The following is a 27,265-nucleotide window of genomic DNA, read 5'->3' as shown; positions in this document are numbered from 1 at the left end:
ACCTCGGTGATGGGGTAAAGGTGAGGGCATCAGTCAAGTCCTAGAGGGGCAGGCAGGAAACCCGTCTTTGGGCAACTTCTACCAAAGCTGATATTGTGGGGTTTTGTCCATCCTGGGAAGGACCGTAGCAAGGGAAGCTGTTGCTGGCAGAGCTGTGGATCAGACAAATATTGGCAGTTCTGGTGGCCCCCACAGCAACAACCACTGAGCCAAGTCCCTTTGCACTTAGACTTGCAAAGCCACGTTCCATGATAAAGCCTGTACAGTGGAAGTACCAAATATATCACAGCACACAAGGTGAGCGACCATGCTTGTCTGAATGTCCTGCATGGAAAGAAAAGCAGGACAGGAGGCAGAAATCACTCTTCCTCCCACCCTCATCAGCAGCAACGGGCAAGGTAGATTTCCTGGGCAGCTCCATGGCCCATCTGGCACAATGCTGCGCCAGATTTCAGGACCCTCTTTTGGAAAGACACAAAAAAATACCTTGCAATTACTGGGAGGGCCAGTGGTGGAAGCCCCAGTCAGCAGCTACATGGGGGAGGCTCCCCCCCAGCCTGTCTGGCCACCTCGCAGGTGTCTCTCCAAGCGTGCTGTCCCAGCCTGCTCACCCACTGACTCAGGAGATTAGACTTGCTGGTAGAGCAGTGGAGGGTAGTTTCAGGGACTGCTGCACCCAACCCTGTATGTAAGCGCCGGCTGCAAAACAGAGCAGATCTGGAGGCCAGACAGACTGGTCTCCTCTTGAGATGCTCAGAGTTCGTTACGCAACGGTTCGTGCATCTTCTCCCACCCACTTCTCCAGGTGGGGAGGACCAGCGACCGGCTGCCCACAGGCTCGTACTGCTGCTCAGAGCCTTAAGCATGCCTTAGATGTAGACCAAATTCTCCTTAGCGCTTGCTTTCTTAAGAGGGTGCAGTCAGAAGGGACCAGCTGAGACTCACACTAATCTAGATAGCAGCCTTTGTGTCTGGGTCAAAACCATAATTTGTCTTTTATTGCATTCCCAAAGGACTACAGTTAGGTTTGCCACTTTCCGCACCAAAGCAGTCCCAAGGAGCCCAAGTGATAGGTCATAGGTCGAGGGCCTGGGGTGGTAGGTGCTGAACCAACACAGCACAATGACCCCCTTCCCAAAGACTTTCACCTATGACTGCTTCCATGTTGCGCAAGGGCACTTGAAACCACTTCTGTCCCCTAGACCAGCCAAGCCATTTCATAAGACCAAGACAGGCGCCACCAGTATGTTCACCAGACTCAAGACCAGCCAAAAAACACATCCGCTGCTGGGCATGAATGACTCAATTCACTCTTCCATAGCCTGGCTGTGCTCCAGCTGGTATTCGGCAGCTTGTCTCTGCTTCGCTGCATCACTGGGAGGGTGGTGGCACGAAGAGATTTTTACCAAAGACTCTGTTCAGTGGAGAAGGCGAAAACGGCTGAATAATGGCGAAGTTTTGAGTCAGAGCTGCTTCCTGTGCCAATGACTCTGGCCTACCAACCTGGCATTGCCTCCTGCATGCCCACCTGGGGAAAAACATCTGACAAAAAAACAAGAAACAGGGAGGGAACCTGTCTTCCCCCTGCCAAAAGTGACAAAAAAGGAAAAGAAGGTGGAGAAAGGCTGGATTCCACAAAGAGTAGAGTCCTGAAAAAATGGCAGCTCTCACATCCCCAACAGTTTGAGGCCTGGGGTTTTCGAAGGCGTCTGACAGCATTAGAAGATGTCCCACCAAATTTCAACCAGCACCTCATTTATTTAAGGTCTTTTGAAAATCCTGGCTTTCACAATCCGGCACCAGCCCAAAGCTTCCTTGCTGTTTTGAAACATGCGCTGTCTGTGTGTCGACAGCAGCCCTGCCATAAATCACATCCATCAGGCGCTGGAAACCACCTCACCTGTACACCAACCATCCGCCGTTCCTTGCACTGAATTCCATCACTCCAAATTTTTCAGCAGCTGGAATCAACTAACTGTTTTTTCTCATTAAAGCAACCTACTGGACAGAGGTTTCCTTCTTCACCCCAAAAATCTGGGACTTTTCCAGCCAGGTGCAAGGTCCAATACTTGTTTACTCTCTTGGACAAGTAACAGGAGCTTTACAACCTGGGATGGAGAGGCACTCTCATTCTGGAAGGGACGCGCAACATTCGTTTCTACTCAGGATGACCAGACACATCATAACCTTAAAATGTGAGATTAGTATTGACAGCAAAAGTCCTTTTAAAATAACATTTGATGTTGGTGATACCATATTAATTATACTAATGTAGTTATGTAATTATTACAATTCTGCTCATCCTTTGGGTCATGGGATCTGCCTTTTACTGGCTGAGGTAGATGGAAAGTAATACTGATAACTCCTTAAACTATTTTAAAGATGATCTCCCTGTGGCACATGCTGCATTTCTGTAGCCCATGATGGAGCAGTATGATATCAAGTATCCATAGATCATTATTGTCACCTGATTGTCACATTCTCAGAGCTTGATGGAGAAGGAGACAGAAGCTTTCTTGCTTGGCCACCATTAGGAGTTAATTAGTGTAAAATATGAGATATGTATTTATAAAAATCATCATTTTATTTAAAGAAATTATTTGGAAAACCCATCTGCACAATTGCATCTGTCACTCTCACACATCCTACAGCTTTTGATTCATAATTAGCAAGGATAATAATAATAATAATAATAATAATAATAATATCAACCACAACAAAACACACAACAAAACCAATAATTTTAAAAATCCTCACACCACAAAGCCAAGCTTTTCAGTGGCCCTAAGACTGCTCTGTTTGAGGTGGTAGTTTAGACTCTAGGACCTGTCGACTAACAGTAGGAGACACAGGAATTATGGGTTCTGATCCATATTTGTCATGATACAGATTGTCCTGACATTTAAACTGAATCCCTCCATGAGGAGGCTCTGTTGTTGATCAACATCCACAAAGTCGCACTCAAAGCATTACTCATCACATTTCTAAGATGGAAGGTTCTTTCTAAATTGGTTTCCACACGAAGGGCACCAATCCGTGTCTTCTGAATTATTCACAGAATTCTTGACCCGAGAATTTTGCTCCGATGGTAAATGAAACCCCAAAAGCTTTCCCTCCACGTGACATGGCTGAACCAATCGGAAAGGACCGATCCGATATCCAGAGGTCATTTTGAGTCCTGCCAGTCCAATGTCCTTGAGCGGGCATTAGAAAAGGCTATAATAAGGGGGATATCGTATACGTTTGGCAAAAACTTGGTGTTGAAAGCCCTCCTGAACATCCTGAAGCAGTGACGGCAACCTCCATAAGAAGAAAGTTGGCAAATCATCATGCCCTGGAGTTTCAGGACATTCTTTATTGGCTTCGTACACATATGGGACTTCACGGTCAAGACACTAAGTATATTTAATCCTCATTAAGCACTGTAGGATGACAGCAGGAGAAACTGATGGACTTGTTTACATGCGATAACAGAATTATTTGAAATCCAGGAGACCTCCAAATTTAGATTTGAGGTACGTGTAGGGACACTCATTTCAATTTATCCCGGATAAGCCTGATTTTAGCTGATGTAAATGCAGTCAATTTCAGGTACTTTTGAATTAATAAGACCAATCCCAGAAAGCCAATGCTGCTTTAAGTCAGTTGGTTTCCATTTGCACCTAAAATGATGCAACTTTGTTATGTTGACAAAGTCAGATGTGATGGGTAGACTGGGGAACCTATTATTCACGTCCCAGCATAGGAAACCATGTGGGAGATTTTTGTCCCAGTGAAAGGCTACAGTAAGCATCCGAAACAGCGAATTGCAGCAATGTGAGACCCAATGCAAATGTTTGAGACTTCAAACATTTTGGAAATACCTTTAATTGTTTTGCACTGCCCTAAGCATACCTGTCGTAGCTTCTGCACAGATGAGGACCTGTGAAATAACATGTATTACGCAGCTCCTGGGAAATCTCCAGCCCATGTTCTAGACCAGATGATTCCAGAAGCATTTGAGTTAAGCATTAGATCCATGTCCAAACATTAGAACTCCTGGAATAAGTCCAAATTGCAGTATTCCTGCATGAGAAAGTCAAAGCAACCTCTCCATAACAAGAACGAAAGAGACTGGCATTTTGGAAACCACAGACTAAAGACTTGAGAACTTCTTTTCCGGCAGATGAGCCTTGTCTGAGGTACTAAGAGTCACCATGGGATACTCCTAGCTAAGAGGAACACAAAATTAGTAAAACACTTGCCCAGGGGAAACAATATGAATATCTCATTTTATGGTGTTATTTCCGCTGCATATTGTTTTGTTATCCCCTGTCCTCAGGGCAGAAGCATGAAGCCACCACACACGCTGATCTTCTGAGAGCTTCAGCTATATTTAGTCAGCCAGACCTCTATCTAAGCTGATGTCAATTTGAGCATCTTCTAGTCAATACGCACCTATTGAGATGGGAACCACTACGCGTCACAATTGGACCATGCTCCAAAACACCCCATAAAATGTTACTTGTTCTTCCAAACAGCTGCAGCTTTCTGAGGCCAGAACAGCTCTTGTAATCAGACATTTGCTGGATGCACACCACCCTGCTTGCTGCCTAACAGCTGTTATTCGTGGTCGCAGGACTTCGGTCATTCACAAGAGACCCGAGGCCACAGGTCAGCTGTCTTCCCTTCCCTCCTGAGTGAAAGTAAGTTGTGCCGCAAAGGGCAATAAGCAGTAAGTCTATGTGTGAACACCTTGCCAGTGTTCAAAACACATGGAAAGCGAGCCTGGCAGACCTGAAACAACTTAGTTATGGCTCCTCATCCAATGCTTTGCTATAGTCAGAGCAAAGAAATAACAGAAAAACCACCAAGACCCCATGACTAACTGGCTTTCTATGAAGTATTGTTTTTGTTTAAAAGATCAAGCCACACTTAGATCAATGGGTCTTACGAACAAAGGCCTTTACTCATGAACACGGCATGACCAGGACTTGCTCAGGCCACAGATCTGCAACCCCAGAGCAGCAATGTCGCTCTGCCCTAAGCTTGGGGGCGGCCTCTTTCCAGACACCTGTGTCTGACCCTCCCGCTGAGGCTCCTGAAATGTGTGTTATCTCCACAGTTTTTTGCCTACGTCCTCCAGACCTGAAAGTGCATGTCTCTCCCCAGCGTGAGCAGTTTCCATTCCTCGCTCAGTATCGAGACAGCAGTGCAGAAAGAGGCTGAAAGAGTTTAGATGACAAGCTTTCACTAGGCGCTGGCCACATAACTAACATAGCCCTTCTGGCTCTCCTCAGCTGCCCTTCTGAAGGAGGGATGTCACAGAGATGGCAATGCACCAGCTGTGCACATCTGCAGTGCACATGCTCCACTTTCTTCACCTTTTGAATTATGCCTTTGAAAAAACAGCGGAAATAATTCTGACCACAAGCAACCTCCCTTTTTCACTCCCCTCCTCTTCTCATTGCCTTCCATGGAAACTGAGTATACACAGAATAAGAGGTTATGGTTGGAGGTTGTGGCCATCAGCAGTGGCCTAATGGAATCAAACAAGCATGGCATGCTGAAGCCTGTGCTTTGCCATCTCACTTTTAGAAGACGACACTGTTTGCAGACACAGACAGATAAATGATGGATTATGTAAAAATATCCCACTCAAACATCCACTCTTATTGTAGCCATACCCTCCCTACCTTCCTCTCTCCTCTAAACACATACATTGGATCTGCCAACACTGGAGATAATCACACTTCACAAGACCACGTAAGCGTCAAAACCTGGCTCAGTTGATGAGAGATGTTGAGAAGGAGAGCAGGAAAGAAGTGAACGCCATCAGAATCCAGGGTCCATGAATACTGCACAATATATATATGTACACACACACAAATATATACACACATTTAAGGATTCTCACTAATTTCAGCCACGGGACAGAAATGAGAAGCAGCTGCCTGGCTCGTGGAGGTGACAACGAGAACACATGACCAGAATTAGCTCCATGTTGGCAACGATGGTCACTAAGACTTTCCTGTCCAGAAGAGCTGACTGCACATGACAGCCTTCTGCAGGGCATAAATGACCCACATTAGCGTCCTTTCCAAATGTCTCTGTCCAGGAAAGCTCAGCCAGACACAATTCCTTAGCTCATGTGACCACATACAATACCTGTGTTAAAAAGAGGTGGAAAGTCAACATTGTCATGTCCCAGCCATTCATCAGAGCAAGAGAAAAAGTCAAGGTAAAAGACCTCAGGTTTTCTGCAGGTTTTTTGGAAGCCAGCAGTCAGGGCAAGCAGATAATGAGGAAATAGTTGCATTTCAAAAGCTTGATGTTTGTTTTAGTTTTGGGTTTGTTTGTTTGTTTGTTTGTTTTTTGTGTGGGTTTTTTTTTCTTCCAGAGTTTAGATTTAAATAAACAACCAAATAAACAACCAACCCCCCCCAAAAACATTCCTTACTTCCAACTTGCCGTTGCATAAAATACTGCATATCATCTGCCTGGTCTGCCCTGACAGCACAGACAGAATCAGAACACGTGCTTTGTAAGTTATTAACCTCTCAAGATACTGTCTGGAACCAGAATCTGTTGAGGAAATTGTATATTAAAGCTGAATGTGGCTGCTAACTGAATACAGACTGAGTCACAGCTTTAAACAAATAGTTTAGCGTTGCTGGGACAGTAATTTGGAAAGATTTACAAGAGGAAATAATTCATATCCCAAGTCCAGCTATCTGTCTTTAGCTCGAGTACCTTATACTTTGGAAGATGGTTGCACCCACACCTCTAAACTCTTTACAAAGCTGTGTGTTATTGCCAGGGTGTTTTACTGAACCACTGTGCTCTATGTGGAGATTAATTTTGTCAACTGTTAAACCCCAAACACCTACCTGTGCTGTCCCCTTTTGACCCTGGTGCTGTGAACATAGTTTTTGAGGTGTTAAGCTCTCACTCTTAGCTCATGCTACCAGAGGTAGCTATTTCTACATCTCTGGGTATGCCTTGGCAGACACACAAGAGAAAAATAGAAAAAATAAATGCAAATGAGCAAGTTCACAAATGAAAGCTGGTGATGAGGTATCAGATGTGGTCTCCTGTCTCTGGTTTGCACCCACAGTAATCCTACTGCTATTGAAGTTTTCCATTTCCCTCAACAGGGTTGGCTCAGGCAGGGCCACGGGACAGGCATGGTGCTTTGCCACTCTCTCCTAATCAGCCGACAAAATCCGTGCTGGGACAGTCCAGGCAGGCGACATCTTAACAGCAAGTTTCACAAGTCAAAACGGGTTCACTCTCAGCTGCTGGTACCATCCCAAACGGCTGCCAGGGCTGGCTTCTCGTGATGTGCCTGCCAGGTTGGGATGACAGTCTCCTGACTACCAAGCACCGTTTGTGACCTTTGGTTGTAGCCAGAGATGTGAAAACTGTGTTCATGGCCAAGATGACATGACGAACAGCAAGGTGCATTTGCAGACATGAAAACAGTGCAGCTTACTAAAAGCAGCAGGAAAGTTTGGCTACTTTTGATTCTTTTCATTCTTTTAATCCTCCCCTACCTCTTTGCACCACTGAGAAACACTGTGTATTGATTATGCTGACATGGACAGCAGAGTTGGAAATTTTTTTTTGCACGTCTCAGATGAGAAAGTGGGTTATGATTCATCTCACACAATCTGAGTCAAAGTGATTCCTTTAAAAAGATAAAGAAAAAAGAAAGGAAAAACAAAAAAAAGAAAAGAAAAAAAAGAAAAGAAAAAAGGAAAGAAAAAAGAAAAAATAAAAGGAAAAAAGAAAGAGAAGAAGAGAAGAGAGAGAAAGAAGAGAAAAAAGGAAAGAAGGAAAGGAAGGAAAGGAAAGGAAAGGAAAGGAAAGGAAAGGAAAGGAAAGGAAAGGAAAGGAAAGGAAAGGAAAGGAAAGGAAAGGAAAGGAAAGGAAAGGAAAGGAAAGGAAAGGAAAGGAAAGGAAAGGAAAGGAAAGGAGAAAAAGACACTTTTGATGCATTACCATCAGAAGAGAATAGGTTGAAGGAGAAGACTCAGCAAATGAGACAACCCTGTTTAATTCTTTTTCTACCACATTTCACTCTCAGATAAAATCTGGCCTTTCCCCTCAGCAAAACTCCAAATGACACTCAAAATACCCCCAAAAGTTACTGTCAAGAAACAAACCACCATATCAAAAAAGACAGAATGAGACAAATGCCACCAGAAGAAGAAATAGCAAATGCCACACCGTGCCACCCACTGCTGTGGACTGGTGATTGCTAGACGGGAAAGTAACAGCTTACTATGGTGAATTAGCAATGTTCCTAATAGCCCTGAACTATCTAAATGCTGAAGTGTGGCAGCATTAGTGAGTATATTATATTAACAGCAGTTAAAATTACCAAGTGCGATCCTGGAGCTCTGTTTTCCCCCTTTCTTATTTTCAAAGCCATGTTATTAAACCCTGGAAAATAGGGCCTGTGATCTAAATGCTGGGAAGAGCCTTCAGACCAGTTGTGATTTCTCATCAGAGCAAGGCTCATTAGTCCATTTTGTTGATTTTCACATTAAAAGGTCACAGCTGCGGGTAAGGCACGGGACTTGAAGGGATTCTAGGCTCAATTCCCACTTTGCTACTGGTTCTCTGCATGACTTTGGGTGAGTCATCTGAACTCTGTCAGTCAGCCCCTCGCTTGTAAATTAAGGACAATAATAATTTCCTGGTCCTTGCCGTATTTTCAGTTTGGGAGCTCTGAGGGACGCATAGTGTTTCCTACTTTACGTTTGCACATCGTGCAGCATGACCACTGTCTTGCTAGCAGGCCTTAGATGTCACTGCAGTACAAATAAGCCATAATATAACACGGAAGCAACTGCAAATTTAGTGCAACCAGCTTCAAACAGCAGGTGAGCTGTTTTCAGTTTTAAAAAAGCAAAAAAAGGGTTCATTTACGTCAAGTCATGTGCATAACTAACTCAAAACAAAGAGAAATTAAACTGTTTTCATGTTACTGGGACAAAGATTTGTCTAGGACTGCACAGCTGGAAATGTGGTTTCTAACACCAGCTCCCAAATCTGACTGGCTGTACTCTCTCCACAACTTAGCTCTATGTTATGACCAAAAATCCAATGTCTTGAGGCCTAAAACAATCCAAAGCTTTATCTGATATGAAAATTATTTCCATAGAACTAGAATCCAGAGAAACATTCTCACTCATTCACAGATACACATACATACACCCCCTCTTAAAATACCTGTGCGTGAGAATTTAGTACTTATGAAATCCTTGATGGAAACTCCTGGTTTCAATTGCCTCCATAAAACAGATCTAACAGAAGGAGAGGGAGAACAAAACTTCTCCATCCCACATACCCCCAGACTAACAATCTGCCTTCAGCTCCTGGCCTCCTCGAGGAGATCCCCAACCAGGGGTCCTCCGGGTGCCACAATTTATGGTTTTTAGTGAGGTGATGACGTACCCACAGAAAACCCCCGAGACCAGCCACCTCATTTCATGTGGGGCAGGAAACAGCCGTAAGGTAGGTCACACTTTCGCTTCTTAATGACCTGAGTTAGCCAGTTAGCCTGACCTGCAGCAGAAGACTTGATGGCTCATTATCAATTCTTCAGCCATTTCAGTCCATAGAGACTTTACTTTGTACGTTTATCATGAACAAGCTGCATTCTCTTTGAACTGCTTCTCAAATAAAGGTAGATTTGCTTTGTTTTTATATAGGACTACTAATTTTTGAGGGTTTGGCTAGTAGCCACATCATTGTCTACAGTTTTTCAGAGAGAGGCTGAGCTTTGCTGTCCATTTGTACAGTTCCTAGCACACTAAGGGCCCTTTCACAACCTAAGAAATAACTATGACCCTCATGGATTAATTTTTTTCCATTAATATGTTAATTTTTAAACATGCTGAAGAATCCTGTAGAATATAGAATACAGCTGTACTTTAGAAAGAGACATCCATGATATTTCATTATCACATTTCACTCCTCTTAGAAGACAGCAGGAAACTGCCAGCTTTAGTTTCCTGACTGTTGGGATAAACCTAATTACACACATGGCCTGAAACACACCTTTCCTTCACAGCACACAGGTGATCATGGAAATCCCTTTGCTAAAATGGTATTCTGCACTTACTGTCCATTAAATGACTTCTGCATCAAATCTGTTTAAAAGTAAATACACGTCTAGGTTGACTCAATTCAAGCTAAACCAGGGATTTAAAAACACTAAGTCATGCTGCTTGCTGTCTGTTCTAGGTGGCATTTTGTCACCCACAGTAACAAAAGGTAATTTTGGGTTGGATGTGAGATTTAGATCACATCTGTGAAGCAGTGTTGGTCTCTGAAGAGACTGTGCTTCAGAAACACCCGTGATGCAAAGTCTCGTCCACTCTTGTGCGTATAAGGGAAAAAAGTAATGTGAGTCTCCTGCCTCCTGGGACATGTGGGTACCAGGTGCTCAGGGTTTACAGGAGTGCAACCTGCCCTCATTCCTGACTGCTACATCTACTTCATTAAGAGATGTGCACTTAAGACTTCACAAAACTAAGATCCCAGGCATAAAAAGATCTATGCGCTTATCTTCAGAAAACAATTACTGCAGAGTAGGATGTGGATCACATCAACAGTAGAAAGAATCAAACTTTTGCATTCATTTACACAGTCTTTCAAATGCTGAAAAGCAACTTAAACCAGCTCACAGCCTCTGTGTCCCTCTTTTCTCTTGCCGTTCTCGTGGCTGGAGATAAATGCATGTGGACATGTTATATTTGCACTCCAGCCACTCACTGGCCTCTTTTTCTCTTACCACTCTGGAGCTGTGGGCCAAAATTTACCCTGTAGGTTGTGTTGAGACTATCCTTATAAATTTGCTCTCCAAACTCAAACTGTGCTTGCTCTGCAAGGATGTCAGCAGTAACGGGACACCCTAAAACAGGGGTGTCAAACTCATTTTCAACAGGGGTCACGTCAGCCTCATGTCAGCCTTCAAATGTAACTACTCCTACATTTATACAGTCCTAAAATTACATTCAGCCCTTTGAAGGCAACTGCGAGGCTGATGTGGCCCCTGGTGAAAATGAGTTTGACACCCTTGTCCTAAAAGAAAGCTAGATGGCGGTGGCAAGCATTGACAGAAGTGAGACTGAAGAAACAGGCTCTGAAAGCCATTTATCAGGGTAATTAAAGCCCCTGGGGAGCAGAGGGAGGGTGACTCCCCTTGCGGCAGGCCACAAGATGGCAGCTGGATGTTGATGGTGCCGCACCATGACCTCCCTGAGCGCCGGCTGCTCCCAGCCTTGGAGGCTGCGTGCAAATGCTGGAATATGGCTGGAACATAAAAAATAATACCTTGAACTACAACGGAGAAAAGGGTCCCCATCATATCTCTGTTCTTCCTGCTTTTGTGAGTGGTTACGTAACGGAAAATGACTGTCGGCTCATCAGTCGTTGAGAATCTAACCTACTATTTTCTGACCCAGATGTCATTCAGATGAGGACATGTGCTATCTTGCACCAGGAACCCTGCCTTTAAACAAAAGACATGATGACACATCACATTACATGGCAAAATTACGATGTAATTATGGTCTTGTAATAACAATATGCATCTTTTAATGATAACATTTTCAGAAGAGACCTAGAAATACAGACAAGATATGACAACTTTCATTTTCTTTTTCTGGTGGTAATTCAGATGAAACTAAGAGGCTACCTGAGCGTCTCAGAGGCTACGGAAATGCCTGATGAAGACTGAAATGCAATGCAGAACATGTTGAGTTTATAGACACTAGAGCTGTTTAGCACACAGAGCCATGTCAAAGGAAACAAAGACACCATGAACTGAAGGAAGTCATTCCTGGACAATCCCCTTAACTGAAGGTTCTATGAATCTACCATATCTTTCTTGGATTACTACCTGCTAACCCATGTCCTGCCTCTCAAGAAGTAAAATTAGGTAACATCTTTGACAGCATTCAGACACCAAGTCCTAGTGAAGGACTTTCAGCTTATGAATGGAAGCCTAATATAGATGCAAAGCGAGTGAGTGGAAAGGTCGACAGAGCCTTAACAAATTAAATATTAGTGCCACTTATTGTTCTTTAGTCTTAACTGTGACACAGCATCTCAAAGAACCATTGGAGATGAAGGCTTCTCTGTGGGGGGCACTCAGAACTGCTGCTCTTAATCACCTACTGTCTGAAGGACTATGCAGATTAAGTGCCCTGCAAACAGGGTGAAAGGGGAAAAAAGAGAGTTTGGAAAGGTAAAATGATGTGCCACAGGTCTCACGAGAGGTTAGGGTGAGAAGCAGGAAAGGAAGTCAAGCATCCTGCTTGTTGGCCTTGCTCCTCAGCCCAACTCTGCACCAGCTCTCCCATTGTCAAAGTCCGGGCATACAACAAACACACAGAGGGAAACTACATACCCTGAATTATCAGCTCTGAGTCAAATCAAGGTCCCCTTATTGCACAAACTAAGTATTTTCAACAGGACCATCTTAGTACCTCTCTTATCCCCACGTGCATCCCTACAACACACCAGAATTACACAAGGAGACTGATATGTTACCGAATACACGAAACTGATGTAAAATACCAATGAAAGTTTCTTCCCACTAGTCAGGGAAACTCCTCTGCTGTGGGGAGTGACTCAGCTGGGACACAGTCCAGAAGGCAACAGGAGATGAGGGGCCCTGATGGCACTTTTCCAGTCTTAATCAGCACTGTCTGCATTGGTGATAGAGACTGATAAGCTGCCAGAAGTCATTTCTTTCTATAAGACTGAAACAGTGGTCCAGAACAGTTGTGGTCTTCATGTGTGCATATTTTTTGATTTTTTTTTTTTTTTTAATGCAAAATCAAGGACTTTAATTTCCCATGGTGGCCAACAAACAGTTTTCATAGTTTCATCCTAATCTCCTGTAAATACCCATTTCTCCTCCTCCAACCTTACCCAATTTACACTCCACAAAGTATTATTTTTTTTTTCCTTTGACAAATCAGACATGCCCATCTACAATAGCACAATTATCAATGGGGAGGGCTGTGAGAGAGAGAAGCCATCCCTACCGCACAGTGCATAACGCATTTGGGAAACCTTTCTAATAAAAAGGGATTTGATTAAAGACAAGCCAACTACCACAGATCAGCAACTGAATCAGCAGTAAAGAAGAAAAAGTAGCTTAGCTCTAAGACACTTCAATTTGCTGATCTGCCAAGGACTTCCAAGGAGAAGTCACTCCATAACCTACAGGAGGGTAGGAGGGGATACTTACCAAAGATCAGGGTGCTTAGACTTATTATGGTAGTGTGGCCTTTCACCAAAACTAAGGCAGAATACCCAGCACGCATGTTCAACTACTAAAAATTCACAGTATTTCTTTTTTTAATTATTATGCTTAGTGATGTTATTTCCATGCTTAAGCACCACCTTGCCAATGGCAATTAGAGTATTTCCCAGTGACCAGACCATGCTGCTGTGGTAAGTCTACGCAACAAACAGCTGCAAACTGCGACCTTGCTCCAAAGCATGTCTCCAGCATGGTTCTTCTGTCCCTCACCATGCACCCGGGCTCCTTGGGAACACAATGTGAACCTTGCCGTGCTGCCAGCTGCGTGTGCTCATGTGAGCAACCACTGGTCAGAATGGTTCCCCTGACTCTGAAACCACTGTCAGTAATTTCCACCCGGGGAAGCTGCAGAGAGGTGCATTGAGCACAGACCTGATGGAAGTGCTGGCTGTCCTGCTCCTGAACTCAGCGCACCTGGTCTGCCAGCAGCACCCACCAGCAATTCCAGGGCAAAGAGACAACTTCGGTGGCTCCTGCTCCTCTTCCCTCTCCAGGAACCTTCACTTTGCCCACACTGACTCCACAATCAAGACAACTTGATCAAAAACCAGAGACACGGCAAGTGGAACTGCAGAAGGAAGACGGTTACGGAAAAGACCCCAGAGTGCTGACAGGCCAAGTAAAATGACCTTTCTCAAGCCTGACAGTTCAAACGTAATTATTCCAACAAATTATTTTCATGACTTAATATAACGCCTTGCAGCTTTCTAGCAAGGTTAATTAGATTCCTCAATTCAAAACCTATCTGCTCTTAACAAACTTTTAATATAGTGAAATCCAGTTTTCTAAATTCAAACTAATAAAAGTGATTAGCTGACAGCTATCTAGTATGCTACAATTACCATGGCATTTAGACCTCGGGCAGAAGATATTTAATGCAAATCAGAGTCAACGTCTCTGCCCATTTGTCCTTTTTCTGATTATTTGATCAATGTGCCATATGAATCTTGTACAATCCACGCTACCATGCTAAACAAATAAAGAACAAAGGCAGAGATATCGGTTGAGACAGTTAACCAAAGTCGAAAGACTCTTTTTTTCCTCCCACACTTAATTTGTTCTTTCCATATGAGCATGAAGTTACTGAAAGGCAATGGCTGACAGCTCAAGTAGATGGGTATTTAGCTCTGACGCAGACAGAATTAGTACAAAACTCCCGGCCTGCACTGCCATATCAAAAAGCCTCTCACACTGTGACTCCAAAGACCTTTCCCTGGGAGCAGCTCAGGCTGGAACAAACCTCGGAGGATGAGGGCAGCCCACCTCTTTGATTTTATCCAACCATAAAAAGCAGTTGTGATCCAGAACTGCTGGTTCTATGTTTTTCTTGGTAGGCATACAATTAGTTGTGGTCGTGTCTCCCGAAAAGCTGCATGGGGCACAGCATGCTTAGAGAGCTGAGGATTTCGGCCCAAGACACACTTCTTCTGCACATCAAGAATGCCAAGACTGGACACCACTTCAATTAGAAGATCAATCAGGTGCAGCTTGTAGTTAAACATCACCTGCCCAAGGTAGGACAACAGTGGTTGGTTGGTTTTCATCTTCCAGCTTGCATCATGCATGATTATTCCATCTTTCATCATGCTACCGCTTATATAAACAACACTGACAAAATTTCTGAATGCTCTGGAACCTCCTTTCCATTTTCTTGTCTCCTGATGAATTAAGAGCTATTGGCATGGCATTGGTTTGACCTCCCATCTGATAGTCAAACTGATGACCCAATGTTGAGACACTTTGTGTTCCAACCTTTTGAGCTATGGATGAAAAAACTTTGACGTATCACACTCTCAGAGAGAGCACAGCCATCTTACTGATACAGTATCAGTCTGCAAAACCCAAGTATTTCAGCTAAACAAAACTAAAACTCCACTTCAGGAAGCAATTTCTGAGCTGTGAGGAAAATTAATCACTAGAACAGCTTATCAGGGTAGGTGGTTGACTCACTATTGCTTGAAGTCTTTAAGACAAGATTAGATATTTTTTTTTTAAAGTCATGATTCAATCATGTTTCTGGGAGAAACCGAGAGTAGGCAGTATAATGATCCTTTCTGACCTTAGATCCTGTGAATCTCCAAGTTCTTTGTTCACTTGCCTACCTTTTTGGGCTATGAGAACTGGTTGGGCTTTGGTCCATCAACCAGCTCCTGCCACTCACAGTTCTGCATTAAGAAAATCACTATAATCAAATCTCATGCTTCAGGGCTTCAGCCATCTGACTGAAAGGAGCGGGAAAAAGGTTTGTCCCTCTTGCGCACCCACGCTAATGGCTAAATACATGTTACGTTTGTTTGGCTGTTGTTTGGCTTTTAAAACATCAGAGAGTGAACATAAATAGATATGGGCAGAGACGAAGTCAAACGCAGCAGCACAGAAAATGCTCTCTGGTTACTCTCTCTTCAGTTATTCATTCTTGCGCACACCTCAGATCTGTGCTAGTCATCAACTCTGATGACTATCAGTGTTCACAGAGAAGACATTACAGCTGTGAGGGTGGAGACTGTAGAAGGTACTGATGGAGAACAGGAACTGGTATCAACCCCATCTACAAGGGCAACATTTGTTTGATGAGAACCTCTTGACCTTCTCATGTAATCAGATCCTTGTCACGGCAAGATCCTTGCTTATTACTGAAACCTTGGTCCCAACTTGCTTTCTGATTAAACCAAACCACAAAAGTTTCTGTCAGCCAGAAATGTTTCGGTCCAACCAACATCTACAGCAAACAGACCTAGGGGGCAACCTAAATGAAGTTTTTAAGAAATGATGAAATAAAGGAAGATAACACAAAATGAATGGCCTATCCCAGAGCGTAATTCCACAAATAAGGCAGTTTGTTTCCCAACAATACTATCACCCAAGCCTGTAAGAAACTAAGCATACAGACAAGATACATCAAGTATGCCCGAGGCTCTTGACTAATGCAGAGCTCAGAGGCCACACCACCCATGTTTTATACAAAGGCAAGATATATATTCTACACATACAGATGCCTGAAATAATTCTATTCTATACCACTTAAAAAGGAAATCAGATGCTTATCTTTTCCTGGGCAAGAAAGACGACATGGTTTCAATGAGCTCATCAGCTCAGATTTGTCTTCCTCGTACTTGATGGACCCAGTTGTGGGCTAACAAGTCCCCAAGTAAAACCAACCTGATTGACTCAAAATGGATTTAATTTAATCTATACCAGCATACAGGAAAGGAAAATCCATGTCTTGGGAGCAGAACACATCCACACTGCCAAGTTTTTTGCATCTGCAATGAGAAGGGATGGGGCAGGTGGGCAAGACAGTCCAGTGCACCTGAATTCAGCATGGTAGCCTAGAAGCTGCGGACAGGTGGTGTGAAAATGAACCAGACACTGAAAAATTCAACTTTATAACCACAAAGACTGTAAACATACAGCAAGTGAGCATGAGATTTATGCCGAAATTACAGAGGAAGTCCTATGGATGATTACACTTCCAGCCCAAGCATGGAAAGCAAATCCATCAAGATGAATATCACTACATTAACAGCACAGCTGTCAGGCCCCCCTGTTATAGAACCTGGTAAATACAGAAAGGAGCTACAGACTGATACAACGTGATCTGGCACTGCTCACCAAAGTAGTCATCAGAAGGAGGATTCTCCATGTCATACAGCATTTTCTTGGTCAGATGTTCCAGCTCGTCCTCAGGCCTGAAGGCAGGAGTGCTTGATGCGGGTCCAGAGCTTGGATACCCACTCTGAAAAAAAAACAAGAACAGCCTGTGATGTGGTATAAAAGCATTTGCACACAGTAGGACAGTCTACTGGCTGTTCAGTGTTGAACTTCATTCTTTGTCTTATTTTTGCTGTTTTAAAAACCCAGGAGATTCACACAAGTAAACATCTCATTTAATGAAAATAGACTCCTGAAAACATCCAGTAGTGCTATATATCCTCCTGGAATGAGAAGTATTCTGTGCCTCATAATTAGGTGTGTTCTGGGTAGCACACAATAACAAATAAAGCACAAAATTATTCCAAGGATAACTCGATACAAACATTTTCCAACACTGAAAAAGGCTTTGGAAGCATTTCAGTTTGGTTTTGGCAAAAGATTCCATCACTTAACAACACGATCTAAAAGATGCTAAAACAATCATTCCTACAGTGGTAGAGTATATGGACAAAGACAGATAATCCCGAGCTGCTACTTATGTTCTCTTCTTGTTTGTTTTGACACAAATCCTACTGTTAACATTAGTCGGAGCAGGAGCTGGTCCACAGATTTTTTAGTACTAGGGATACAAAGGTTTCAACATGTGCTTAGAAACTGAGACCTCTTGGCCTTCATGTGCTAACAGCTGGTGTACAGTATTTGCAGTCTGTCTCAGTGAGTCTTCTCCCTGGGAAACAGCAGAAGTACTGGCATATTTTGAGAAGCACAGAAATAGTTCCATGCCTAGAAATTCCTTAGAAGAAGTTAAGTTTGGTGTCCGTAATGAGAAACTCGGTTATTTCAGGATTAAAACATGCTGACACCAGCTTTCCTTGTGTGTACTGCTTTCTTGAAAGACTTGCACGCAAAAACTAACTTATTTATGACATGCAGCATTTCAGTAAAGCAAGTGATTTCATTGATTAATTGCTGCCTTCATCAAGGATTGGACCTTAGATATGAAACTTATGAGCCTTAGTCTACAAGGAAGCATTTTCCCATGCTCCATGCCTACTTAAATGGGAAGAAAATGTAAAATCACTGGAGAAGCAATACACTGGCCACCTCTATCTGGTTTATAGAAACTACATCTGACATGATGAATCTTTATTGAGCCAGTCATGTTCGACAGAGAAAAGCAGCTTTAAAGCACTGCAAGAGAATTAACTAAACGCTTTCACGCTTTTTTTCTTTCAGGCAAGAAGGAGATTTCAAATGAGACATCAATCAATGCAGAGAAGGTCTCAGAACGGCGCTTAGCAGTAACACTTCAGTCACCCACTCCCAGACACCAAACACTTGCATGTTTCTGACCTTGTCATATTTATTTTTCTAGGGCTCACGGTAAGCTGCACCCCATTGCCCCCGTGACCCGTCGACCTGATCTGCTCACAATCGCTGCACCACGAGCACAGCAGCCGATTGCGCTCCCTGGCAGTGCTGGGTTTGCTGTGCGCACACACAACCGAGCAGTTCAGCCCAGTGGGTGACACAGCCCCTGGAAGAATGAGCACCCAGAATAAGCCCCAGGCCCGAGGAGTTTCCCTGGGGGGCTGTGAGATGTCTGTTTGCCATACATTCAGCCTCCCTGTCTGAGAATATAGACTGGACCTACCATACATTCAGGTTTTACCATAGATGCATTATTTTTCTACTGAGGGTTTTTTTTTGGCTGAGCAATATTCAAGGATTTTATGCATATGCCTAGGATTCCTAGATGCCTAGCAGTTGTTTTGAGGAAGCTGCTGAACATCTGGAAATCCTGAATGTCCACACACAGCTCAGTACGCTTTATTGTACAAATGCACACACGCTGATACTTTTGGGTTACAACAACTTATTTTTTCATATGGGGAGACAGGTCTGTATGGTGCACAGAACTTGCATTTGCTTCTGAAGTCACGTAAGTGCTGTCTCTGTGGGATAAATCATTCGAGTGGGGATAAGGCCACTCATAAGACTAGGAGTTTCAGAGCCAGCTACTTGACCCAGCACAGCCAGATGCCCTTGGCCAGTGCTTTGTGGCTGTTTTTAGAAGGCTCGTCAACAACTATTTCATTAGAAATAATAAATAGCATAACCCTAAAAAAAAAAGGTTTATTAATAAGCCGATTAAAGGTGTCAAATGTAAAGCATTTCATCTTGGAACAACGTATTTTTTTTCCTTCGCTCTCCTGTTCTAGGAGCTGATCATGAATCTCGCCTGAACATATACACAGCAAGTACAGCCAAGGATTTATTAGCTTGAGAAACCAACCTGGCAACTGAACCTCTTAAAACATTATTCCATCTACTGTATCTATTTCAGTTTCCATGCAGAAAGGAATTACCATTGCCACCACATCGGCTGAGACTCCTTCTCTAGACTTTGCATGGAGAAGATGGTACAGCACGACGGTGACGATGACCCCCATCCCTACACTTCCCCCATTAGTAATTACCAGTGCAGCATGAATATGTGGAAGTGCCATGTTCCAGCCAAAATCTAAAGATTTTCAGTTCTGTCTGGTTTTGGAGGCCATCTTGCTTTGTACACACAATAAACAGGCTGCTCTCGTATTTTATTTTCACTGTATTTTTCCAAACCAGGCAAATTTCTTATCCAGTACCCAATGTCAGCAAAAATAACAAATACCAACCACAATGTTATGAGACGCTTTAACCTATTTTGACTAAAATGCTATGCATTTTTGACAAATATTTAAGTGGTGCTAGGCACATATTTTTCCTCCTTGCATGGTGCATGCTGACTGCATGCCTCCAGGAAAATGCACTTCATACATATGAACACGCTGTTGGGTTTGCTGGGACATGCACAAACACAAACATCGAAAGAAAAGCGTATCTTTAGTCCAATCCAAAATGCTTGTTTCAGCAAAACAGTTTCCTTCCTCCTCCTTTGTTAGGTCAGGGGAAAAATATAACTCTGGCTTTCCTTTAAAAAAGAGTTGTATTGTTGTTTATTAAACTTCCTCTGTTTTGTCATGATCTGTACAATGATCAAGGCTGTCTAGAAATCCAATTTGCTATCTAATCTGCCACAGTTATCTTCACACGTTCTCCTTTCTCCACAATGCCTCCATGCACACAAATATAAACTTCCTGAGCTAGACACAGCTCAAAGGTGGGGTCTGTGCTGAACTGCAACACAACCTCCCAAATTCCCTGAGCCCCCCTCTGTCTGGCTAACCACAGCAATATCAGGGATGATAAACTGACCCGTGAAAATGGAAAAGAACCTTGGTCAGCTAAAAGCCATCGGGAGGGACCGTGCTTTGGGCACAGGAGCACCTGAGTCCAACCTTCGCTACTGTCATCAAATCCTGAACAACCTCGGTGAAGAGCATGACAACTGCAGTCACATTTGCAGATGCAAATGCATTCATGAATAAACACTGTCCTGCATGTTTAGTTAATGGGATGTTTAGGAAAATGCCAGCATTCCCAGGGTTAAACCCCGTGGCAGAAAATATCTTCATGCTACAAATGAAAGGAAGTGAGTTAATCGTTCGTGCCACTCTCAAAGCACTGCAACAACATCTGGCTCATCTTCCTCATTAAAGTTCAGTTCCTAAAAAGCCAGGTCAAAAGAAGCACTCGTGTGGAATCACTGCATAATTATTTTGGTACATGAAGTCGGTATTTCAGCGTTCCTCTGGCACGTTTTCTACTCCAGACCTCACTGGTAATCAGCTGTGAGTGCATTCGCCAACATGAACCTTCCCCATCCCTGTACAATTTTTACCCGAATGGGCAAAAATCACAGTGCAAAATCTGCAGAGACATCTGAAGATGATGCTGTGATGAATGCACCGTCATTCAGAGTGCACTGTACATGGTCATTCTTCTTGTCCATTTGCAAATGTTGTAAAAGAAGCTGCTTCTCTCTGAAAGAAAATAACTTCAATTATGTGTTCCCAATTACAGAAACGTGGAAATTATCTTCTTTTCAGAAGGTAGAATTAGCCCAATTTGGAACTGAAAGGGAGCCAGAAACATCTTTCACTGATACTTACTTTCCCTTTCATTTTTTTCTTCTTGTTCATCTGCATAAAGTTAGCACTTTCCTTTCACTTCACTCACCAAAACTCATCATCAGTTAAATAAACAGTTAAATAGAATTGCAGCACATTTTTTATTCAATGGCCTGACAAAGACCATACTTTTTTCATTTAAGTTATTGACTGTCCAAAACAATCGCAAAGTTTCAGACCAAAAAATCCAGCATGGTGCCGCATCTCTCATGAGTCAAGCTCCCAAAGAAATATCAAGATTGCCTGCAGCTGCAATTCAGTTTATAATTAAGGCCAACTGATCTCTCTTACAGAGGAGATGCACTTGAAAAAGAAATATTTTAATTCTTTATTTATTTTCCCAGTGAAAAGTTACAGCTGCCAGAGTACATACAGATTCCTGAAAAGACAATTCTGCCTGGATTCCCTGCGACACGCACATTCCTGGGTTTACTCCTGGTCAGGGAGTAATTCATCACGATGCTCTGCAGAAGCTGCCCTGCATGAGGAGATACCCACCGACAGCCAGTGCCCTCCTGCCCACACCAGCAACCCAAAATCACAAGTTTTTGGGTGAGGAGCAAGGTCTCCTACAGGACAAGCGCCCGGTCCCCTCGCTGCCGCCTGCCCGGCCACCACCTCCCACAACAAACCAGCAACCCCGAACGGGTCTGGCAGCAGAGCCCTCATCTGTTGAACACCAGCTGGCTTGGAAATGGGATAGTTTTGTAACTACTTCAAAGCTCTAGAGGATATTTTTCTTTATTTTTAAACTTCATTATTGTAACTGTATCCTCACTTAGCTATCCAGGCACATTCCCAGTCCTATTCTAATCCTGCAAAGCTCTTGGTTTCAACAGTCTCTTGTGACACTACGTTACACAGAATTTAAGTAACAATAATTAAAAAAAAAAATATATATTTTCTCTGTTTTAACTTCACAGCCTGCAATTTACCAAACATCTCTTTTTCTCACTCTGTGAAACTGGGATGCAGACAGGTGGAAGAGGAGCATCTTGTCTGATATGTTTAAAAGAAAGACAATAGAGCCAGAATGTGAAACCATTAAATAGCTGAGAAGTTCCCAGGACTTCTGAAAATCAGGCTGCTCATACAAATGCCTGTTTTGACTCTCTGGAGTCCAGCTTTTAGATTACAGTCATGAAAACAAAATCTTGGTCTCTGTATTGATACTGAATTCAATAAGATCACCATACATGCACCCTAATTACTCTGTAAAACGAGTATAACAATATTTCTCTCTTAATTAATCGGTGCCCGCAAAGCTCTCCAAGCTTCTGCAATGTGACTCCACAGACATAGAATGTTCTATTAATCATCAAGCACAGTAATAAATCAGCATGACTGTTTTATCCTTGGATTGTTTGTATTCTACCATATGCAAACAGACTGTAGCTTTTTTTGCTCTCTTCATGTTCTCACTAGTGTTTTGAATCTGGAAGGGCTGGTTACTTTTTCTAGGTGTTATAAAAGCTGGATAATCTGTAAACTGCTATCTGCTGCTTGCTTCTGCATTGAGCACGACTGTGTCAAATGAGAGTTTCCACTTCTATTACGGAGAGCTGCTGTTTCTGCTAAGCACTGGGGTTTGTTTATATATTCAGGGTTAACAGGAAATGAGCAAGATTTTTATGGAGCAACATTTGCTGTTTCTCATTAGAAAAAGCAAACAAAACAGATCTCCAAGTAATAAAATTTTGATATGTTATCTCAGGAAACAGTACATATAAACTACGTTTCAATTAAGAACACCTAGAAAAAACTACATTTTCATGTCCTGTTGCTGCTGAAATGTATATAAAGAAACAAGTGCAGCGGTGCCTCATCTTGCCTGAGGCCTCTTGGCCCTATCATTACACAAATACACTTCACTTGTCAAGGCTTATCTCATATGAAAAGGGGAGCAGGCTGTTTTGGTTTCTGTTTTCCTATTAACCCCACTTACTTTGGTAACAGATATTTGAGGTACCCTTTAAAAAGGCCAGGAACTCAAGGCAAAAGCTGGATGCTGCTACTGTGAGGGAGAATGAGGCATCACCGCTACACCAATAAAAGGATAGTGTATAATTTTAGTCCTATGTTTTTGGCTAGAAGAGCTTGGTCTGCTTCTCATAATTACATCAGGAGCTCCTACGCTTACTTGTCTATTTGTTTCAAGATTGAAGGCTTTATTTTGCTTTAAGCTGCTTGCCTTGACGCATCTCTCTGGGCTCAGACTCAAGCACTCTCTTACTCCCATGTATCATCAGCAGCAGTAAAGACCCTATAGGCTGCTTATCCACTCCCCTCCTCTTTATGTCATAACACTGTAGGCTTTGGGGGCTGCCTTTAAAGTACTAATGAATTATTATATTTACAGCTATCAGCAGGTCAAAATCTGCATTTCAGAGTAGGAGCTGTAAGCATCCATAGGAGATGACAGTCTCAAACCCTTAGTCCTGAGCTGCGTAGGGAAGTGCTGTAGATGGGTTTGGATTTGCTTCTTGTCATCTTGGCTATACACCTTGGGGTACAGAGTGCCACCTAGGGCTTCTTGCTTGGGGAGATGATGAGCCTCAAGACCCTTACAGAGCTCCCTTGTGTAAATGCAAGGTAGCTCTACTGAAAGGCATGGAGCTGAGGGACTCTGATCACAGCAAGCAGCTCCCCAAAACAGGGTTCATGGTCTCCCCACCCACTGAGCTGCATCCTCATCTTATAGGACAAGCAGAGGGACACACTTAGTAAAAATGGGAACGCTCCAAACCTCATACTGATGAGAAGAGATGTGTTTGCTCACACAGCACACAACTAGCCCAGATGATTCATCGCCACAATAAAATGATCAAAAAAAGTACCCTCCTTCCAAAACCTGCCCTTCCAGAAGCAGCCCTAAAGCACAAGGAAATAACGGACTAGATGACCTCCAGAGATACCTTCCAACCCAACCATTCTGCGGTTCTGCGATTGAGCCTTGTTCTGTCATAAGTTTTCAGTTTGCAAAGCGCTTCGCAAAGGCAGAGCTCAACTGTTTCTACGATGAAGAACGACAGCGCAGGCCGGGCTCACACACACCTCTGGCACAAAGCATCCTCCGGTGGACCAGAGCGATGGGGGAGCTCCCGCCATTCACTGTGGGCTGGATGGGGTGTCTGTGCAATTGGCACCACCTGCCCTGCGGTTCAGGTTCATTGCCTATTTTGAAAAAATAGGCTGTCCCAGCTGCAGCGCTTTAGCAGGTAACAGAACCAGAAGTGCTGGGGCATCACTTGTTTCAAAAGAAAAATAAATCTCACTGTTTTAATGGTACTAATTTTGCATGTGAAACTTGCATTCATACTGTATTAACAGTTTAAATATAGCTTTCTTACCAGATGCCTGAATATGCTAGAAAAGATACTTAAAGTATGCAAATTGGGTTTCTGTTTTAATACACAAAGAAAGTTAAAATCACATCACTTTCCATCACCAAGACAGGTTTCAACCTAAGCTTTTTTCATGTGAAAACTATAACAGCAAACAAATGGTTAACCAAATGTGTTTAACTCACTATCTCTAGTCTCACTTTTAGTCAACTGTGACATGGGCCATTACACTTCCCAGGACACCGGTGACTTAAATGAAGACTACATATTTTGCTTAACATTAAAAGATTATATATTTAAATTACAGTAAAAACAAAACAAAAAAACACAAACCAAAAACAAAATCCCACCATTTCTCAGACTGGAGTTGGTGCTTGGTTCAGCATCCATAGCATCGGAGGACAGGATTCCTGAGGTTTATCCCCAGCAATATTCTTAACCAGTCTGATCCTGCACCCTGCTGTTATAAATGGTGTTCATAATGCTTGGCTCTCTCAAGAGAGTTCGAAAGTCTCAATGAACTCTTGATTACAAAATGCTTTGAGATCCTTGAATGAAAGACGCTGAAAGAGTACAAATAATGACTCTTATTATTTTTGGTAGTCAAAGTTGTGCCTCTTTCCACTCACATGTGCCTTCATTTTGTCTTTTAAAATAATAGCCTCAAAACAAACACTGGTCTCCCACCACAGCCCTCAGCTGTCTTGTTATATAAATAGAAGCGATAAGAATAATATTAGTGAAAACAATAATGTGGCATAAGCAAATTACATTCCTGCTGGACTCAGAAATCTCTTATCTCAGTACTGGAAGACTTATCCATTTTACTCGTGTTCTGATCCCAGAATCACTTGTTCTCTTTTCCTCATGTGTAGCCGCTTTCACTCTAAGAGCTTTGCTGTTTTCCTTTTAGCTTGGCACGGGCCATGTTTATTGAAGTGGTTACTGGAGGGTCCCAACCCCTTTTAACAAAATGAGTACAAGTTCCTTTGGAAAGCAGATGGGGACCTCTGAAGACGTCAGAGAGTGTAAGCGCTGAGTACGATCCTTCATTTGACTTTCAGTCTCTCAGGTGAGTCAGTCAGGGAAAAGGAGGCAGAAAAGTAACAGACAGTCCAGACATCTGGATTCTGCCCAGGTCATCTACCATGCTCACCCCTCAGGCAAGGCGTGCTTCAAGGATGACAGAAAATACTCAAAATGACCCCTCTTATAGTGATGCAAGAGAAAAGACAATTTGTAAATGATAATGAGAAGATTGCTACTCTTCAAAGTCAGAGGGAAAGCTCATTTGCTTGCACCTCAAGCACTTGTGGTGAAAGATTGTAGAGTATCAGGAGGGTACTGACACAGCTCAAGACAACATGTAAGCATTATCAATCAGAGTTCGTCCACTAATTTCTCCCTCAAATAGAGCATCTCTGTATTTTATACCACCTATATGGTTGGTTTTGTCGCTGAATTGCTTTATACACCTTTAAAAGACTGAAGCTCTAGTGCATTTATAACAATTAATTCTCCTCATGAAGAGCCCTCTGCAGGTATCTCTAGGTCACCTGAATCTCAGCTCAGCCATCTAACAGCGTGTCAAGTACCATTTGCAAAGATGTGTTATTTAATTCATGAGGAGCAGTTGCCTGGACCATCAGTGTTGAGGCTCTCAGCAGCTCACACCTACCACCTCCACCAGCAAGCCCTGGCCTCTCTGGTATCTCTAGCCCAAGCTATGATAACAGCCTCTTCACAAAATTACCAGACTGGAGCTGATAATAATGGCTAGTGATTAAAAAACCTAAAGATCCCTCTCACCTTTGTGAAATTGGGGTGTTCACCAAAAATGGGCGGTTTGCTTGCAGATCTAATGCTACTTGCCCACATTAGAGTCTTGGACAATGTTTGGCAGCAAGCTCGTGGTGCAGCCGCATCCACAAGGCATTAGCTCTACTTGCAGGTGCTGCTGTGATGCTGAGCACTGTCAGGCAAATGATACGACTCACTGGCAGTACGGAAAAAGGTGGTGAAATTAAACAGTGCCATTGAGAATACACAAGAAAAAGAGAGAGTGAAAGGCTGCAGCCCACAGTGAATGTCATCTTGATAGCCTAAGTACTGCTGCTTTAGCAGAGACTTGTGCATGTTTCACTATCAACGACCCTGGTATAATCAGAAATAATATTTTCAGAACAAAGCAATGCCAAATTCTATACTGAACTTGAGGGAAAAAGGCCAGGGCAGATGCCCTCATCTAGATTATCATTTATTTCACCCAATGTACTTACGAAAATGATCCCCTATTTGGCTCACAGCAGTAGAAATTTCTCAAGAAAGTCATCATTCTTCTGTAATACAGTCCAGGGCAGCTAAGTATTACTCAGGTAAGAGTTCCAAGTCCCCCTTGAAACACTGTCTCTGCTCACGAACTTCCCACAATCAGAAGGGGGTGGGAGCTGAGAAAAGGACAGCAAGAGATAAGGAATAATTTTCCCTCCGAGAGAACCACAGGCTGAGGACCCAGTATGTCCCACCTGGTGGCCAAATCACAGCAGAGAGGCGAGGAAGCAGGGATTATGGGCTACCAAGAAATGCCACAGGAAGCTTCATCACAGCTACTCAACCTTGCAACCTGCTGGAACAGCAGTGAAGATCTGAGCTGGCTGTGCTACTCACAGCGGTTGCAGATGCTACTCATTCTGCTTGTGGAGGGGGCAGGAGATGGCCCTTGGAGGAGAAGAGCCACAGAAGCAGGGAGGTCAAGGTCAATGCTGGAATGAGGGCTCTGGCAACGTGGGTAAAGAGCCAGAGGAAAGAGCAAATTAGCCTTTTCCAATACAAATATAACAATTAAAGAAGGCAGAACTACAAAG

The 27,265-nt window shown here is 43.1% G+C and overlaps 1 protein-coding gene across 14 annotated transcripts in view; it reads right to left on the bottom strand.

Annotated features, from left to right (window-relative positions):
• LPP (LIM domain containing preferred translocation partner in lipoma) overlaps window positions 1-27,265 on the bottom strand; it is a 343,879-nt gene that overhangs the window by 68,289 nt on the left and 248,325 nt on the right. For all 14 annotated transcript variants that reach the window (XM_082055343.1, XM_082055340.1, XM_082055335.1 and 11 more), the window contains one exon: window positions 16,943-17,066. In XM_082055343.1, the coding sequence (XP_081911469.1) occupies window positions 16,943-17,066 (124 nt within the window). The remainder of the gene's footprint in view (window positions 1-16,942; window positions 17,067-27,265) is intronic.

Source organism: Streptopelia decaocto, assembly GCF_964273445.1.
Source record: "Streptopelia decaocto genome assembly, chromosome: 6".
Lineage (NCBI taxonomy): Eukaryota > Metazoa > Chordata > Aves > Columbiformes > Columbidae > Streptopelia > Streptopelia decaocto.
Note: the sequence above shows the minus strand (reverse complement) of the source record. Positions and strands in the feature narration are given on the sequence as shown.